Source organism: Acinonyx jubatus, chromosome B1 (genome assembly GCF_027475565.1).
Source record: "Acinonyx jubatus isolate Ajub_Pintada_27869175 chromosome B1, VMU_Ajub_asm_v1.0, whole genome shotgun sequence".
Taxonomy (NCBI): Eukaryota; Metazoa; Chordata; class Mammalia; order Carnivora; family Felidae; genus Acinonyx; species Acinonyx jubatus.
The window spans coordinates 47,761,453-47,778,856 of NC_069382.1; the positions used below are offsets into that span (position 1 = coordinate 47,761,453).

Sequence of the window (17,404 nt, forward strand, 5' to 3'; positions counted from 1 at the left end):
CTGAACCCCGCTCCCGCACCCCAGCCCGGCCACGAGGCGGCCCCCGGGGCGGGCGGCGGCTCGGGAGGCGCCTCCCCCGGGCGCGGCGGCCGCAGGGCGGGCCCGGGGAGCCGGCGGGGCCCGGGGTCGGGGGGCCCCCGCGGCGGCACAAAGAGGCCCGCCGCGGCAGTTTTGAAAATACCGAGGAAGTGGATCTGGGCCGGGGCCCAGGGAGTGACGACGAGGGAGGGAGCGCGCGCCAGCGAGCAGGGGGGAGGCGGGAGGCGGGGAGCGCGGGGCGCGGGCCGGCCGCAGACCTCGCCGGCCTCCAGCGGGAAGCGCGCGGGCGGCGGCGGCGGCGGCGGGATGGGCGGCCCGGCGCCCCCCGGCTGCGACCCCGCGGACCCTCCCCTCGGCGCGCCGCCTCCGCAGCCCGGCGCTCGAGCGGGCGGCGCGTAGGGCGGCGAGCGGGTGCCGGCCGAGGACCCGCCGGCTTCACCGCGCGCGCCAGTCCGCAGCTCGAGCCGCCGCCCCGGGGCGCTCCCGAGGCCCCTGCCGGAGGGATCATGAAAGGTAAGCCCCGAGCGCGCGAAGACGAGGCGAACCCCGGCGGGACCCCCCGCGCTCCCCTCCCCGCCCGGGCGCGGAGGGGAGGACTCTCGGGGTGGGGGTGGGGGGGAGCCATGGGCTCTCCCTGCCCTTCTGATCCTCCTGCCTAAGGCACTGATATGGGGCACGCATGCAGCCCTGATTGTCTAAGGAGGGGAGAGTTCACACAGTCACCTTCTCACTCCGCATCGCTCTATCCCTAAAAACAGTTTGAACTTCCAGAGAAGTTTCTGGTCCCTTTAACCGGTCAGCGCAGAAAGATGTCACCAGCCCAGCCTTCTGGGTGGTGTAAATCCCCAAACAGGGGACCCATCCTAGAGCTCCCGCAGCCCCCTACCTAGCTTGCCAGGTGCCAGGCCTAGGTACTGTCCTCCAGGAACTTCAACCCCTTCCTCAGGAGAGACCTGTTTTGTCCAAGTTGCTCAGCCCAGGCCCTGCCCCACCCCAGCCTCTGAACCCTGGCTGACCAGCCCTCTGACCTCCCAGGGACAAAAGCATCTGGGAAAGACCAGTGGTCCAGGCCTGAGCTCTCCCCGGGGGCACTGGGTTATCCCCACAGTGGCCCTTCCTTGCAGAGACAAGAACCAGACTCGGTCCCAGGTGCTCATACCTGGGCCTGGCTTTCTTGAGGCCCAGGAAAAAGCACACTTTGCCTTAACACTCATTTTCAGGCTAAGGGCGCAGCAGACCTTAGGATCATCTTATGGGACAGGCAACCTTTGGGGTTTTTAATGCTCTCTCCCATGCTTTCCAATAATCCTTCCACAGCACCTCGGGCAGGTGCCGGTGTTCCTAGTAGTGAGAACCTCATCACTCCTTTGACTTACCGAATGCTGGGGCTGACAAAGACCTTTGAGATCATCTATGTGGCTTTAAATATACTCCCAGGTGTGGTTGAAGTATCAGCTCTGTTTATGTCTTTTACATATGAGGGTCTAAGGGTTCCTGTGGAGAAAGGGCCCCACAGACAAACCTCTCTGACTGAATGTAGCCTCCGAGTTGTATAGTTGAGGAAACTGAGGCCCAAACAGGTAGAAGCGGCTTCATGGGTGTGCAGACCTGTGCATCTTCACAGGTTCCTGCGCTCGGAAGGCCTCACACTGGGTTCAATGTCTTGAAAATGCTTAGTAACTTTTAAACAAGGGCCCCTAACACTTTACCGGCCTCTACGAATTATGTTGCTGGTCCTAGGGATAGGAGGAAGGAACTTGCTTAAGACTCACAGCGAGTCCGGGGAACTAGAACCCAGTGGCCTGACTTCCAGGCCAGCGCACTGGCCAACGCACCCCTGCCTCTCTGTCACTTCCTTCCCTCTGGCCTCCGGACCCTCTATCTGTGCTTGCTGACAGTCTCACCGTGTCTTGGGCTGTCTGGGATGAGGCAAGCAAGTTATAATCACCTCCAGGGAGTTCCCACGGCAGCAGAGAGGAGCCTCACCCACGAAGCTCCTGCCTTCAGCTACCACATCTGTGGAGACGTACTCACCCCGGTCAGCCGGCCTAGGGCAGGTCATTACCCAGAAGCCTCTGGAAGGGTCTTAGACCACATCTCACCACAGGCTTGGGGCCCATACTGCTCTGGGCCTTCATGACGATGGTGAGATGCTACACATACTCAGAGTGGTGTGGCTCCACCAACATCCCCGGCAAACAGTGTAAGAGAAAACAGAGTGAGAGACAGCAGGGCAGGGCAGGAATCCCCTGGAGTGGAGGAGCCATCCGGCTCCCAGAGAGGAGGGAGTCGGGAGCACATGACCTGCCTTTCTGAAACTCAGCAAGGCAATTCCACTCCTCCGAATGGAAGAGGAAATGAGCTAGTGTGGATAAATATTTCGAGGAGGATGGACTACTGTGGCAGCAGGTCTCGGGGTCTTTGTGGCCTGCCAGCCGGAAGTCTACAGGCTCCCTCCTTGGGTTCCCAAAGTCTGCCCCTCTCACCTCTTCTTCCCTGTTCTCAACCAACAGCCTCACCACCACGTGGGGCCAAATTCCTGTTCACTGGGGCCTTTGGGGCCGCTCTCATGTATTTGTCCTCCAGTCTCCAGGAAACCTTCCGTGATCTCCCATAACATCCCAGGGGCATGGGCTGCCGGGCTGCGGGGGAAGACGAGGGTTGATTCCCAGGGCACCCCGCCCCCCCACCCCGCCCCGCAAGTGTCTTCCCTCATTCTCCCCAGGAGCCAGGAAGACCTGCCACCTCTACCTGAGATGGAAAAGGCAGGGCAGACAGCAAATATTTGGCCTTTGGATCCGTGGCGTGTGAAGAACCAGGGTTTTTTTCACCCACATGGAAAAAGTAAAATGCCCAGCAAAGCAGGGCAGCCCTTCCAGACTGGCCCTTCCCCAAGGGGAACTGGCTTCACACGCTCCTCCAAAGGCCCCCACCAATCTGAGAATTACATCTGTTGGCCAAGATTCATCATCTCCCCCCAAAGCAAAACATGGTGATGTTATGCTTTGTGGGGGAGAGGGGTGTTGGTGGGGACGGTACGTAAACCAGAAAACACATTTGCTGAGGAGTACGCCCCCGGTGGCCAGGCGCCAGGGCCTGCTCCTGCCAGCCAGGCTGTTTCCACCCCGAGGCTCCTCCTGCCTGCCTGCCTGCCTGCCTCTGGCTGGGCCTCCCAGGCAACCACGTCTTCTGATGCAAGCTGGTACCTGGCCCCAGGTGCAGCCCCTTCTCACACCTGGGGGCCACACAGCCGGCCCCAGGCCCTTGGTGACTGGCCCATCGTGGAGCGTCCCACTGGCCTGTCTGAGCCATTAATAGCCACCTGTGGGGTTGTTTCCACACCTGTGGCAAGAGGGTCCAGTCGTGGGAGCTCTCCCAGCTATCCAAGTGATTTGAGAGTCAAAGATAGGGTCTCGAGTCCTAGCCCCACGTGAGGCTCTGGTCAAAGCGTTTCTGTCTCTGGGCTTCGTTTTCCTCCTGGGTGATCCCTAAGGCCCGTCCTGCTCTGATGCACTGTGGCTCAGCCCAGGACCTCCGGCCCTGAGTACCACTTGGGGAGCGGAAGTGACTCGGTGGAGGGATGGTTGGAAGCAGGCCCACCGCACGGGTGAGTCTTTGCCCCTGGGAGACTTGTCCTCAGCTGCCACAGACAGGGCAGAGCCACACCCCACTGTTTCCCAAGCGTGGGAGGGATGGCCCCTCGCCACAGAATCAGAGACCAGTGCCCACACTCCGTGGAGAAAGGGTGGAGAGGGAGAGAAAGGGCTTCAGAATATAGCAGTGTGACCCCAGGAAAATCCATCCCCCACAGCTTGGCAGAGGGGATCATGAGCGGGCAGACTGGCTTCCCTTGGAAAGCCTGACCTCCATCCCCAGACATTGGGTGCTGAAAGGAGCCTGAGACTAGAAGAAAAGGAGCTGACGTGGCAGAGGTGCAGCGAGCCACTAAACGGCCTGATGTGGGGGGGCCCGGGAGCTTCGATGTTGGAGGTCAGCTCCAAACCCTCACCCCGCCCCGCCGCTACTCACCTTGCCATCCAGCTGGGGTAACTTTAATAGCTGAAGACTCACATCGCAAAGCCAGTTTGCGAGGAAAAAGAATTCTGCTTCTCAGCAGATGTTTGGTGGAGAGCTTAGCCGTTTCCACGAAAGGCAGGCCGCCGTGCTGGGTGTTAGGACTGGCAGGTTCTGGCGTGAGGGACTGTGCCACTATACTCATAGATATGCTGCCCATGTCGGATTATGTTTAACTTAGCAGGTGTGTGTGTGTGTGTGTGTGTGTGTGTGTGTGTGTGTGTGTGTGTTGTGAGCACTGGCCGGAGATTAGACCTAGCCCTGTACCCGCCAGCTTTATAACCACATGGCTATGGTGAAGTCATTGCTACTCTCTGGCCCCCCTCGTCTGCAAGTAGACCGCATCGTCTTTAATGTTCTTTCCCCCTCTAACATTCTACTCTTTTGTTTTTCCTTCTGAGAGGGCTTATTGATTCAGTTATTTAATTTGAGTGCAGCTGACACACCCCATTACATTAGTTTCAGGTGTGCACCATACTGACTGCACAAGTTTAGACATTATGCCGTGCTCCCCACAAGTGTAGCTGCCATCGGTCACCCTACGGCACTGTTACAGTATCGTTGACTGCGTGCCCTACGTGGTGCCTTTTCTTCCCCTGATTCATTCACTCCATAACCGAAAGCCTCTATCTCCCGCTCCCCTTCCCCCATTCTGCCCACCCTCCCACCTCCCTTCTGGCAACCATCTGTTTGTCCTCTGTATTTATAGATCTGATTCTGCTTTCTGTTTATTCATTTGTTGTGTTTTCGGATTCCACATATGAGCGAAATCATGTGGTATTTGTCTCTCAGTCTGACTTACTTCACTTGGCATAATACCCTCTAGGTCCATCCATGTGGTTGCAAATGGCACAATCTCCTCCTCTTTATGACTGTGTAGTATTCCACGGTATATAGAGGGTACATATATTTATATCTCTCCATCTGTCTATTGATCCATGTCTATTTTTCTCTCAGAATAAGACTGTAGAGCCCACAGGATAGTATTAGGATGTGAGTGTCATGAACATGGCGATCCTGTCTGCCTTTTTCTTGCCTCACTCTCTCACGGTGCCTGGCACTTAGGAGGTGTCCACTGCATTTGCTAGTGGATGCGTCTGAGTCCCCTACGGGGCTGAAATCCTTCAAGGCAACAGCAACACCGTGCTCTCTATCCCCAGAATCTAAGGTAGGTATCCCATAAAGACTCATGCTTCTATTTAACATTCACTATCCAATCTCCGAATGCCAGGGCTTGTGTGTATATTTATGTCTAAGGGTCAAGATAAATGCAAAGAAGAACTCACTGCCCTTTCGCTCAAGGAGCTTACCCTTTGCTAAGATGCTTAAGATTTGTGCTCAAATCATTCAAAAGAGATTGAAAGTGTGCCATAAGAGAGGTCCCGGGGAGGCCATTTGGGGTAGTTTTGGCTCTTTTCCTGTCTCCCTCTTAGCATAGCATCTGCTATGGACTCTCTGGTTCTCACTGGGCACCCATTCTAGTACAGTCTTCCCTGGCCTTGTGGATTTGACATATGAGGACAGGCTGAGGATACCAGGTTTACGGCTCTGGGCGCCACACTTATATTGCTGACTGTCGTGAACACCTCTAGAGGCCTGCGGATACCTTCAAGGCTCAGATGACATACCTCACAGCCACCTGAACCTGAGCTGTGGTTATTGGCTGTGGTTATTGGTTATTGGTTACTGGGATGTTGCACCACACTTTGGTGGCTTCTGCCCTCAGGCAGAGACGAGACGTACACACTTAAGAAGAAAACTGGAGGGGCGCCTGGGTGGCGCAGTCGGTTAAGCGTCCGACTTCAGCCAGGTCACGATCTCGCGGTCCGTGAGTTCAAGCCCCGCGTCGGGCTCTGGGCTGATGGCTCAGAGCCTGGAGCCTGTTTCCGATTCTGTGTCTCCCTCTCTCTCTGCCCCTCCCCCGTTCATGCTTTGTCTCTCTCTGTCCCAAAAATAAATAAATAAACGTTGAAAAAAAAAAAAAAGAAGAAAACTGGATAATAAAGGGAGACGAAGCAAACAGACAAATGCATGGTATATGTAGTAGGTTCAGTAGGAATCCCGGGGAGAAAGAGCAGTACAGGTTGGGGGGCAGTTTGGGGAGGCTTTAAGGAAGAATGAAAGGGTAGGCAAAACTTGGGTCAGGTCACTTAGGGGATAGTCATGAGAGGCAGGAAACAGCGTTGTGGAAAGCTGGGCTTTACGTCATTGGGTAAATGTGTTTAGGGGTGATGGGTAAAGTGATTTGCCTAGGGTTGAGAGCTGGGTCAGCGACTCAGGGAGCCACAAGGCCAAGAGGCGTCGAGCACCCTGCCAAGGACTTCCGGTTGTGTCTTGTTGATTTTGGAGAAGCCCTGGAAGGGTTTGTCAGGAGACGGCCTGGAGATGTGCTCTAACGACTTTAGCCCACGTTGGAAAATCTCTGCTTTTAGAGAATGGCGGCAGAGGGGGTGGGGGGGAGGGGGGAGAAAACGAGCCTGTGAGAGAGCCAGAGAGACACAGGCAGAGAACCGTGCCGGTAATGTCAGGGAAACTGAGAGGAGAAAGTTCCAAGAAGGAGGAAATGGTCAACAATGTTGACTGTTCCTCAACAGAGTTAATTGATCCGAGGAAGCCAGGCGGCACAGTCTGAGAGGGCAATGGCTAGATCTGAAGCAAAGGTACGGGGAGACCTCGCATTAGAGAAGTTCCAGAAAAAGGTAACTGAGTAGTGAACACAGGAAGCAGAGCCAGGCATGAAGGGGTTTTCAAGGTGGGGCTGGTCTGTGCTTATTTAAAGGGAGAGGGAGAGAAGACGGAGTTCTGGAAGCGGGCACGTGGTGAGGAAGGAGGTAGCAGTGGGTAAGCTTTGCCTTCGAAAGAAGAAAGGCTCTCTTTTGGGGATGCAAGGGAAGGGAGAAATGACATGTACAGACACAGACTTGTTGCATTTAATCTTCTTATATATAGTACATATGCATTATGAAACGTTTTGAAAAATTCAGTAAAGGGGAAAAAACAGCACTTACTCCTACCCCTCAGAGATAATTGACAAGATTTGGATGAGCATTCTTCCAGAAATCTTTGTGTGAATATTGGCACACCGATTTTTTTCATATGGATAAGATTATACTTTCCATGTTATTCTCTATATGTATTTTTAAAATTCAATGAACTTAGATATCTTCCTTGGGGAAAAAATTTTTTTAAACTGTTTATTTCAGAGACAGAGAGAACAGGGGAGGGGCAGAAAGAGACAGTGAGACAGAGAATCCTAAGCAGGCTCCACGCTGTCAGCACAGAGCCCAACACGGGGCTCAATCCCACAAACCGTGCGATCATAACCTGAGCCAAAATTAAGAGTCGGACAGTCAACTGACTGAACGTTGAGACCCAGGTGTTCCAAGTCTGCATTATTTTTAAAATGGTTGCATAATATTCCATATATGACTTTACAATAATTTATTTAACCAATCCCTTATTGGTGGGCATTTGAGTTATTTACGTCCTTCCTGGGGTTTGTCACAACATACAATGATAATCTTCACACATTCATCTTTGCCCCACTGTATAAGCATCCCCTTAGGAAAAAATGCCTAGAAACGGGGTTGCTGAGTCAAAAGGCATGCTCATTTGAAGTTTGGAAACAGAGTGTGCCACACGACTCCAAAAGCATGAGTGGCCCCCTCAGCCCACTGGGTTTGAGGTATAACACGTGGAGGAAGTTTAGGGAAGGTGTAGACTTTTGATCTTTGCAGAAAAGAAGGAAGTGAGTTCATCTTTGGAGAATAAGCGATCAGAGAAGAGAAGGAACAGCGAGCGAGGATCCAAGCGGGACTTGATGGAAGTCAAATCCACGCCATTCTCTGATGCGCTCCCACCGGGCTGGGGTTCCCCAGAGCAATGCAGAGGAAACAGGCTGAGGGGGTGAAGGGCACAAGGGCCAGGAGACAAAGCTAACGGCCCCAGCACGCTGAAGCTTATCCCAGGGGGCTAGACTGAGGGCAGGGTGGAGTGAGGAGTGAAAAGGCTTAGCGCAGTGGAGAGATTGAAGAGCAGTGGGAGAGGTCCTTGAGGTCCAGCAGATGGGACAGCAGTAAACTTTCTGTTCCAGAGGGCACGCCAGCTGAGCTGTGGCCGAGGCAGAGAAGAGACTCATAGATTCCAGGTCAGGGAGGTTGGAGGTCTAGGGAACCAATGGACTTTCAACAAATGTTGCTTCCATTAAAGTTGATGGCAGGAGACATTCCAGAACATGAGACGCTCATGCTCTGTCTCTCTCTGTCTCTCAATAATAAATAAACGTTAAGAAAAAAAAATTAAAAAAAAAAAAGAACTACTAAAAAAAAGTTCTATGGTCAAATAAGTTTGAGAAACAAAATTAAACGCAGGTTGAAATGGGCTTTTTTTTCTTTTGCTGCCTTGTTAAAATTTTCACTACATTAATGTGAGCTTCTACGATGGTAATAGAGTATGCAGCACTTTCCAGACTTACTTGATCAAAGAGCTTTCTTTGTTTTGTTTTTCACAAAGAATATTTTGGGATTAGTGTTCCACAGGCCATATTTTGAAAAATGGATTTCTTGAAAGTTGGAAATTGGCCCTGAGCATAAGGGACACTGGGAAAGGATGAAAAATGACAGCAGCAATTCGAGTAGGACCGAAAAAGAGTCCCAATAAAAATGACAGCCACTACCATTTATCAGGTATTTGCCCTTCGCCAGGTACTTGTCATTTATTGTCTCATTGGGTTTCTTTTTTTTTTTTAATTTTTTTTTTAACATTTATTTATTTTTGAGACAGAGACAGAGCATGAATGGGGGAGGGTCAGAGAGAGGGAGACACAGAATCTGAAACAGGCTCCAGGCTCTGAGCTGTCAGCACAGAGCCTGACGCAGGGCTCGAACTCACGGACTGAGAGATCATGACCTGAGCCGAAGTCGGACGCTCAACCGACTGAGCCACCCAGGCGCCCCTCTCATTGGGTTTCCACAGCAGCTCTGTGAGAAGATGGCGTGCTCTCTAGTTTGCACGTGAAGTTGAGAGAAGGGAAGAGAGGCCCCACAAGAGAGAGAGCAGGGACCTCAAGTGGTGAAACACAGGGAGAGTGAAGGGTTTGAAGATCCAGAAGTGACCACAGAGATCAAGCAACTGGTGATTCCCACCCCTCCCCCACCATTTGCACGGGGTTTCAGGGTTCAGGGGCAGCGGAGGGGTCCCTGTCTACACAGAGGAGGACCAGTGTGTATGTGATGGGGGAGGGTTGGGTCTGTTGCATGGAGTGACTAGAATAGGCAAGGTTCTTTTCTCACATGGAGGCCACACTGCCCCTTGAAGGGGTTTCTAGAAATGGGGCGGGCATCTGGAGTTATCACAATGATCAGGGATTGCTGCTGGCATTTAGCGGGCTCGAATGCCAGAAGTCTGCACAGCATGGGTAAGCCCTGTCTAACAGAATTGTGCCCCCCAGATGATGTCCCCCAGTTGGGAACACAGAGGGCAAGAAAGGCGAGGAAAGTCGTCGGGGATAAAGAAGGCTTAGGATAAAGGGTGAGTCTCCCCTCAGCCTCTGTGGTGACCCGGGAGCACAGTGGAAGGCAGGCTGAGGGCTGGCTCCGAGGACTGACACAGAGTTGGGCAGGAGGAGAGCAAAAACCCGTCCCAGAGCACCAAATGTGGATTTTAGGAATGAAGGCGCAGGGAGCAGGTGATCATCACAGGGAAGCAGATCATGACAAGTTGATGAGCTGGAGAATCTGAAAGAGAAGGACCGGATTCATTAGAGTGGAGAGGGGCAGACGGATTCCCATCGGAATATAGCTGTATCCACACAGGAAGCCTGCGGGGAGGGGGTAATGGCAGGAGGATTCTAATGAAAACAATTTTGCAACCGTAATTATAGCATTCTGCAACCCTAAACTATAGCCATTCTGCAACTTTAAATATAGCATTGGCTCCTGAGAAGACTCTGAAATCTTTATTTTTACCGACCCAATTGGCCGTTTTTGAAAACCCACTCTGTGAACTCCATAGAAGATAATCATCAAAATATGTTCCTTGAAGTTCCCAAAGAAAGACCTTTTATTCAGTTCCTCGAATCTCTCCCCCTCGCTGACTCTGATGGAAGATTGCAGTCCCGGAAAGGCAACGGAGTGAATTAACTCCATATTTTTGGTCAACCAAAAGAAAGCCAGAGTCGGCGACCACAGTTGAGTTAGCAGTTGGTTCACAGGTCCAGGCTATTTTCCACCTCCAGGGAGAAGTGAACGGAGCTCAACCCCAACAGAGTCAGCAGTCCCGCCAAAAATGTGCCAAGGCATGAACCTTCAATCACACTTTCTACGTGGCTCTGTGAGAGCAGAGGCACAAAAAGGGGGGGTGGGGTGCCTGGGTGACTCAGTCGGTTAAGCGTCCGACTTCGGCTCAGGTCATGATCTCGTGGTTCGTGGGTTCGGGCCCCGCATCGGGCTCTGTGCTGACAGATCAGAGCCTGGAGCCTGCTTGGGATTCTGTGTCTCCACCTCTCTTGGCCCCTCCTCTGCTCGCACTGTCTCCCTCTCTCTCTCAAAAATAAATAAAGACTAAAAAAAAAAAATTAAAAAAAAAAAAAAAGTAGTTTCTCTTGTGGCTGTCCTGACACTTGAGTTGGCCATTATGACCTCGAGTATGAGGGGAACAGAGGCTCTTTTCAAATCTTCAGTGGTTGCCACCGCTTTATGAGTCCAAGCTTGCAACTCTGGCCTTCGAAGGCTGTTGGGTTGGTTGTTTGTTTTACTGCCTGCAATTTGTGTAGAAGTTGCTGGATGAGGAGTAGAGCCTGGCTCTACTGGCTGTGCCTTTGGTAGGTGATTCGTGGTGTCTGGCTTCTTCAACACAGGGACCAGGATACGCACCTCATGACAGCGATAATCCCTTGGGGCCTCTGGAACAGGGGAGGCAGAAACCGGCTCATAAAACCTTAGGGGTTTGCTGACTGGAGCAGCTTGCTGCTTATAGTCTAGTCCCAAAGGCTTATAGTCCAGGCATTATCATCTCTTCTCCCGTGTCCTTTCCCAAGCCCACCACCTCTTGTCACAATTTATGCTAGAGTCGGCAAAATGAGGAAAGGAAGGAAAAAAAGGAGAGAAGGCAACAGAGTCTGCTTCTGCTTTCTGGAACCTTAGCCCCCCTTCAGACACCCATGGCCTACAGCATTGCCTCTTCCTCAGCCATCACAGACACCTAGCACCCATGATGTTTGACACTCGTCACCACCTGGGTTTTCGGCATGCCAGGAGTCCTCAATTTCATGGATAATTTATGTATGACCCAGGGAAGAGCCGGGGCCTTGCTTTAGAGAGCCATAACATGCTGGTGCTATTCTAAGGTAATTAATTGGGACACCATTGGAAAATAATACTCCCCCATTCCCACCAAAAAGAGGTCTTTTAGCTTTAGGAGAGGATTACCATGTCCCTTGTTCTGGTTCTGAGAAAGGGAGGGGAAGCAGACCCTACCTTCCACTATACCCCCACCCCCGCAAGTTCATTCCTTTTCCTTAAAAAAGTTGTTTTTAATGTATGTTTTTGAGGGAGACACAGAGAGAGAGACACACAGAGTGTGAGTCGGGGGAGGGCCAGAGAGAGAAGGAGACAGAATCTGAAGCAGGCTTCAGGCTCTGAGCTGTCAGCACAGAGCCCGACGGGGGGCTCGAACCCACAAACTGCTAGATCGTGACATGAGCAGAAGTTGGACACTTAACCGACTGAGCCACCTGGGTGCCCCCATGTTGAATTTTTCAATTCAAACATTAGGCCCCTGTATGTGAATGCTAAGCCTCTGCTGCTTTAAGCCTTTGCATCCTCTATGCATTAGCACCCCCCAATACCCCCTAGCCATGGAGAACTAAGAATACACAAAATTTAAACCATATTTGAAGTCATTCGTCTTTATTTTTTAATAAAAATGAGCTCTTAAATGAAACAGCAGATGTCAAGAATTAACTAAGGATGCAGGCTTTCTCAAAGGATCAGTAAACTCATTTTTTTGAACACCCACTCTGGGCTCAGCCCTGTGCAGACTGAGGCTGGAAAGAGGATTTCAGACCTGAAGGCGATGTAAACAGACATCGGGCCTGGATAGAAAAGACTTATCCCAGATCTGTGGCCAGTCTGAGCTGGGTATATGCGACCCTGCAAGCCCTCTGTGTGTGTGTTTGGATCGTCCTTCAGATCCCTGGACGTTCAGGAACCACGAACTGACTGGCAGGTCACTTGACCTCTCCACACCTCTGTACCATGACAGGTGGGCTCTGTGACTTCTGAGTTCCTTCCCACTCCCTGTCTCTGAAAACACATTGGAAAGCCAGTGTGCCCAGCGTTAAGATCGCCGCAGAAGCCGTAGGAACAGGCAGGCATGGGAGATGGAGAGGAGGAGGAAAATTACCTTCCTGTCTCTTGGCCCAGTGCAAGGAAGGAGTACAGACTCCTGTCTAATCAATGATCCTCTGATCCATCATAGCCTCTGTATCCTCAAGCCAGGCTCTCCTCCATTCTTCAAGTCTGTTTCTTCCTCTGTCCCCTGACCGGAACAATCTTGGTGTAATGTGAATATAATGAGCCTGTGCTTGCAGAGGGCTTGGCTTATAAAAGCCTCCCAAATGCTTTGGATTATGGTCTCATTAAAATGAACAAGGCTAAAGTGGAGAGTTGCTACAGCATTCCAGACATAGGTAAATTAGAGGTCCCCCGGGCCCGCGGCTCTGTGCTGGTGAACAGGAAGTCCAAAGGATTAGAAAGAGGAGGAGACCCCCTTGGGGATCGGGGAGGGCGTGAGCTGCGGAGCTGAGATGTCAACAGAGGGAACAACGCCAGGCACTTGTGAACCCCTCATCTACAGAGAGCCAAGTTCGTGCTGGCAACTGTCATTTCCCTGCCCATGGGCTGCAAAGTACCGGAATGGGGTCTTTATTAATTCCCACTTGCTAACGATTGCCAATCTTGGGGGACCTCGGTAGGAGAGCAAAGTTATGACAAAGCTGTGTGCTTTTTGAGGGGGTGTTTGCTGAAGGTCAGTGTCAGCCTTGCTTGATTTAAGTTCTCCCAGATCCCTTGCAAAGGCTATAAACAGCGATGTGACGAAATTGGCCTCGGAGCCAGAACAGGGAGGAGGCCTAGTCACAAGGGAGGGCAGAGAAGCACCATCAAGGGGTGGAGAGAAATGAGAAACGGGCAGGAAGGCCTTGAAGGCATTTCTGTTCCAACGAATGGAAGGAATACCTCCCCTAGGGACCAAGGTGGCGGTAAATCCGGGTAAATCTGACAGCCCTCAGCGTGGTTCTGGCTGAGATCATCTGGGGCTGAGATGTTAGGGGGAGGTTTTGGTCAGATGGAGCATAGAGGGCACCAAGGGATCCTAGCCTGCCTCATCTGAAGCATAAATTTATGGGAAAGGGATGGTAATCGTGGTAACCCCCCCGGGCACAGTTACCCTCGTAAACTGGTGGCAGATTGATGGCAGCATGACAGCCTAAGACACAACACAGGGCTGAAAAGATTGATTTCTTTTTTTTTTTTTAATTTTTTTTCTTTAACATTTTATTTATTTTTGAGATGGGGAGAGACAGAGCATGAACAGGGGAGGGTCAGAGAGAGGGAGACACAGAATCTGAAACAGGCTCCAGGCTCTGAGCTGTCAGCACAGAGCCCGACGCGGGGCTCGAACTCACGGACCGCGAGATCGTGACCTGAGCCGAAGTTGGCTGCTTAACCGACTGAGCCACCCGGGCTCCCCAGATTTCCTACGCTATTTATGAGATGATCAGTGGTACCTGCCATGTCAGCCCTCCTTCTGCCATTGTACCCACTCCCCTCCAAGGCACACGCGTGCACACACACACACACTCGTGTACACGCCCATGAGAACACACTAGCTCTATCAGAGAGGCTACCTGGAGATAGCTGTGGATAGGAAAACAACCAGGATTCAGGAGGCTTTGCCACTAGCTGGCTCGGTGACTTTAGCCAGGTGTTATGAGATAACCCCCTGGCCCCAACTCACTTTCCTCACCTGGAGAGTGAGGGGAATAACTTCTCATCCTGTTTCTTTCTCAGGCTAGTCATAAGGACCGAATGCAATAATGGATATGAGGTCTCCAGCCTCCCCCCAGCTTAGCTCAGAATCATTGAGAGTGGGGTGCTCACCTGGGGCTCTCGACCAAGCTTCCAGGTAGTTACACACGCGAGCGTAGACCTACTTACTACTGGAAAAGCATAATGTAAAGTCATTCCTAGATTCATTTAAAATTGTGTTTGTTGAGTATTTCTCAGTGCCATATACAGCACTAGGGTCTTTGGATAAAGCAGACAATAAGACAGACATATTCATTACCCCCAGATCTTAAACACTGGGGATGAGACCTGCTGAATAAATAAGAAAAGGTATATTGCCTTCTACAATGGGGAGACACAGAGCACACAGAAGTATGCATGGAGCATACTGGCTCTTCCAGTTTGGGAGCCCAAGGAAGGCCACTGAGGAAGTGACATATATGCTGTGCCCTGGAGGTCAGGGAGAAGGCATTCATGGTGATGATGGTGGCATCTTTAATTTGGGGTCACCCTCAGTCCCTCTCCTACTGAGTCCACTCATTTGATCATTACTCTGAGGAGGCGGTAGGCATGGTCGAAAAGATGTCTGAGTTCAGATCGCAGCCCCATCACATATTCGGTAGACCATTAAGCAACAGTCTTAACCTCTCTGAACCTCAGTCTTTTTGTCCATGGAAGTGACACTGGAGACTGTAAAGTTTATAGGGTTGTCGTGACAACTGACACAAGGCAAGACCCAGATTTTTATCAAATTGAAAAAGGGAAGAAACAAAAGACTTCGAGCTTCTACTTCTAGTGTTACCGGGTTAAAATATTCTTGGGACATGAAGCTTATGTCCTAGATAAACTAGCCAAATGCATAGGTAAAGTTGAAAGAAAACTGAGGAAGTTTACAAAGACCAAGAAAAAGAATTCGAATTAGGAGCTGAAACCAATGGGTCAACACATACAGAAGCTGGGTGTTAGGAACAAGGCTGTGAGTGGCACAGGGAGGGGGCAGCAGGCTCAAAGACCCCCACCATAAAGCCTGTCACACTCTGTCACCCCGAGAAACCCTGAGACAGCCATTCTGCCTGGTTTTGAGGTTTTTGTTTTTGTTTATGTTTTTGCCCCAGTCTTTTCTGATTGATCACAGTCTTCCTACTGGTTGCTCGATGCCCGTACCTGAGGCATTTTGAAGCTCACCCCAGCTAGTCTGCTCCTTGGAAAAGAGGAGGGGAGAAGCGAGAGGCTGAGCGGGGAGGGGGTGGAGTGGAATACACCTGTCAGAGAGCTGTTGAGGAAACCGGATGTCTCCAGAGAGTCCAGAGGGTGGAAAGGGCTGTGCCAGGGATAGGCTTGCCCTCCCAAGGGTCTGGGGGTCCAGTTTATATTCAGTGTGCACTTGGGCAAGCCAATTTTATTTATTTATTTGTCTACTTATTTATTCATTTAAAATTTTTCTAATGTTTATTCATTTTCAAGAGACAGAGAGAAACAGAGTGTGAGTGGGGCAGGAGCAGAGAGAGGGGCCACACAGAATCTGAAGCAGGCCCCAGGCTCTGGGCTGCCAGCACACAGCCCAATGCAAGTCTTGAACCCACGAACCACGAGATCATGACCTGAGCCGAAGTTGGATTTTTAACCCAGTGAGCCACCCAGGCGCCCTGGGCAAGCCAGTTTTAAAAAGCAAACTGCAGTGGTCCCAGATTGGTTGTTGTTCCCTTGGCACCTGGTAAAATTCAAGAAAATTCCCTCTGGAAGAAAGAGTCTTGAATACAGACCCCTCAGGATTCTGTCATTTAATCAGGGGGTACGAAGTGGATGCCCTTCCACACCTCCCCACCCCGTGCCCTGCCCCTGGAAGACACTCTGGTGGCCCCGGAGCTGTGCACACACAAGCTTTAACAATTTAGAAATAGGGGCACCTGGGTGGCTCAGTCGGTTAAGCGTCCGACTTCAGCTCAGGTCATGATCTCACGGTTTGTGGGTTCGAGCCCCGTGTCTGGCTCTGTGCTGATAGCCCAGAGCCTGGAGCCTGCTTCAGATTCTGTGTCTCCCTGTTGCTCTCTGCCCCTCGCCTGCTTGTGCTCTGTCTCTCTCCGTCTCTCAAAAATAAAGATGTTTAAAAAAAATTTATAAATAAATCTATTGAAACATCTGCAAGACACGTGATAAAATGTTCTGATGAAAGCCTTGCACACATGCAAAATCCATAGCTCAACAGAAAAAAGAGCAAAGGCTACATATAGACAATGCATGGGAAAGAATGGCTAGTAAGCACTTGATAATGGTCAGCCTCTTAATTTTTTTCTCTAAAAAATTTTTTTAATGTTTATTTATTTTTGAGAAAGAGAAAGAATGCGGGCAGGGGGATGGGCAGAGAGAGGAGGAGACACAGAATGCGAAGCAGGCTCCAGGCTCTGAGCTGTCAGCACAGAGCCTGACACAGGGTTTGAACCCATGAACCATGAGATCATGATGTGAGCTAAAGTCAGAGGTATAACCGGGTCACCCAGACTCCCCAATAATTTTTCTTAATTTTTTTTTTTTTACTTTTTAGATAGAGTGAAAGTGTCAGTGGGGGAAGGGACAGATGCAGAGAGAGAGAGAGAGAGAGAGAGAGAGAGAGAGAGAGAATTCCAAGCAGTCTCCACACTCAGCATGGAGCCTGAAGCAGGATTCCATCCCACAAACCACGAGATCTTGACCTGAGCTGAAATCAAGAGTCAGATGCTTAAGTGATTGAGCCACACAGTCGCCCCAATTTGCATGCCCTTTCTAGATGGCAGTTAGTTCATTTGTTTCCAGAACATTAAAATGTTCTTACAATGTGATCCAGACAATTCACTTTTAGGAAATTATCTTGAGAAGATCCTATATGTGCATAACATCTTATGCACAAGGATTTTCAATGAAGTATTACCCCCCCACACACACATATATTCGTATACACATATGTACACATTTTTTTTTTTTGCACATACCTCATGGCCCTTTACTTCTAAACACTTCTGTATGGATTTCTTAAGAATAGGAATATGTCCGAGTACAGTCGTAAACTTCATGAATTGCTTTAGAACTTTATGTAACGTACAGTGTGTGTTCCAGTGTTACCAGTGGACCAACAGTATCCTTTGTAGATTTCCTCTCCCCTCCAGCACAGGATCCAGTCTAATGTTAAGGGTTGCATTTAGTTGTCATGTCTCTTTCACCTTTATTGTCTTTTATGACTGATATTTTTG

The 17,404-nt window shown here is 50.8% G+C and overlaps 1 protein-coding gene across 1 annotated transcript in view; it reads left to right on the plus strand.

Moving 5' to 3' along the window:
* The window catches only part of SCARA3 (scavenger receptor class A member 3), a 50,692-nt gene continuing 33,288 nt past the window's right edge, over positions 1 to 17,404 (plus strand). Inside the window, exon 1 of the mRNA XM_027070090.2 lies at positions 1 to 552. Coding sequence (XP_026925891.1) covers positions 546 to 552 — 7 coding nt within the window. The 5' untranslated portion in view covers positions 1 to 545. The remainder of the gene's footprint in view (positions 553 to 17,404) is intronic.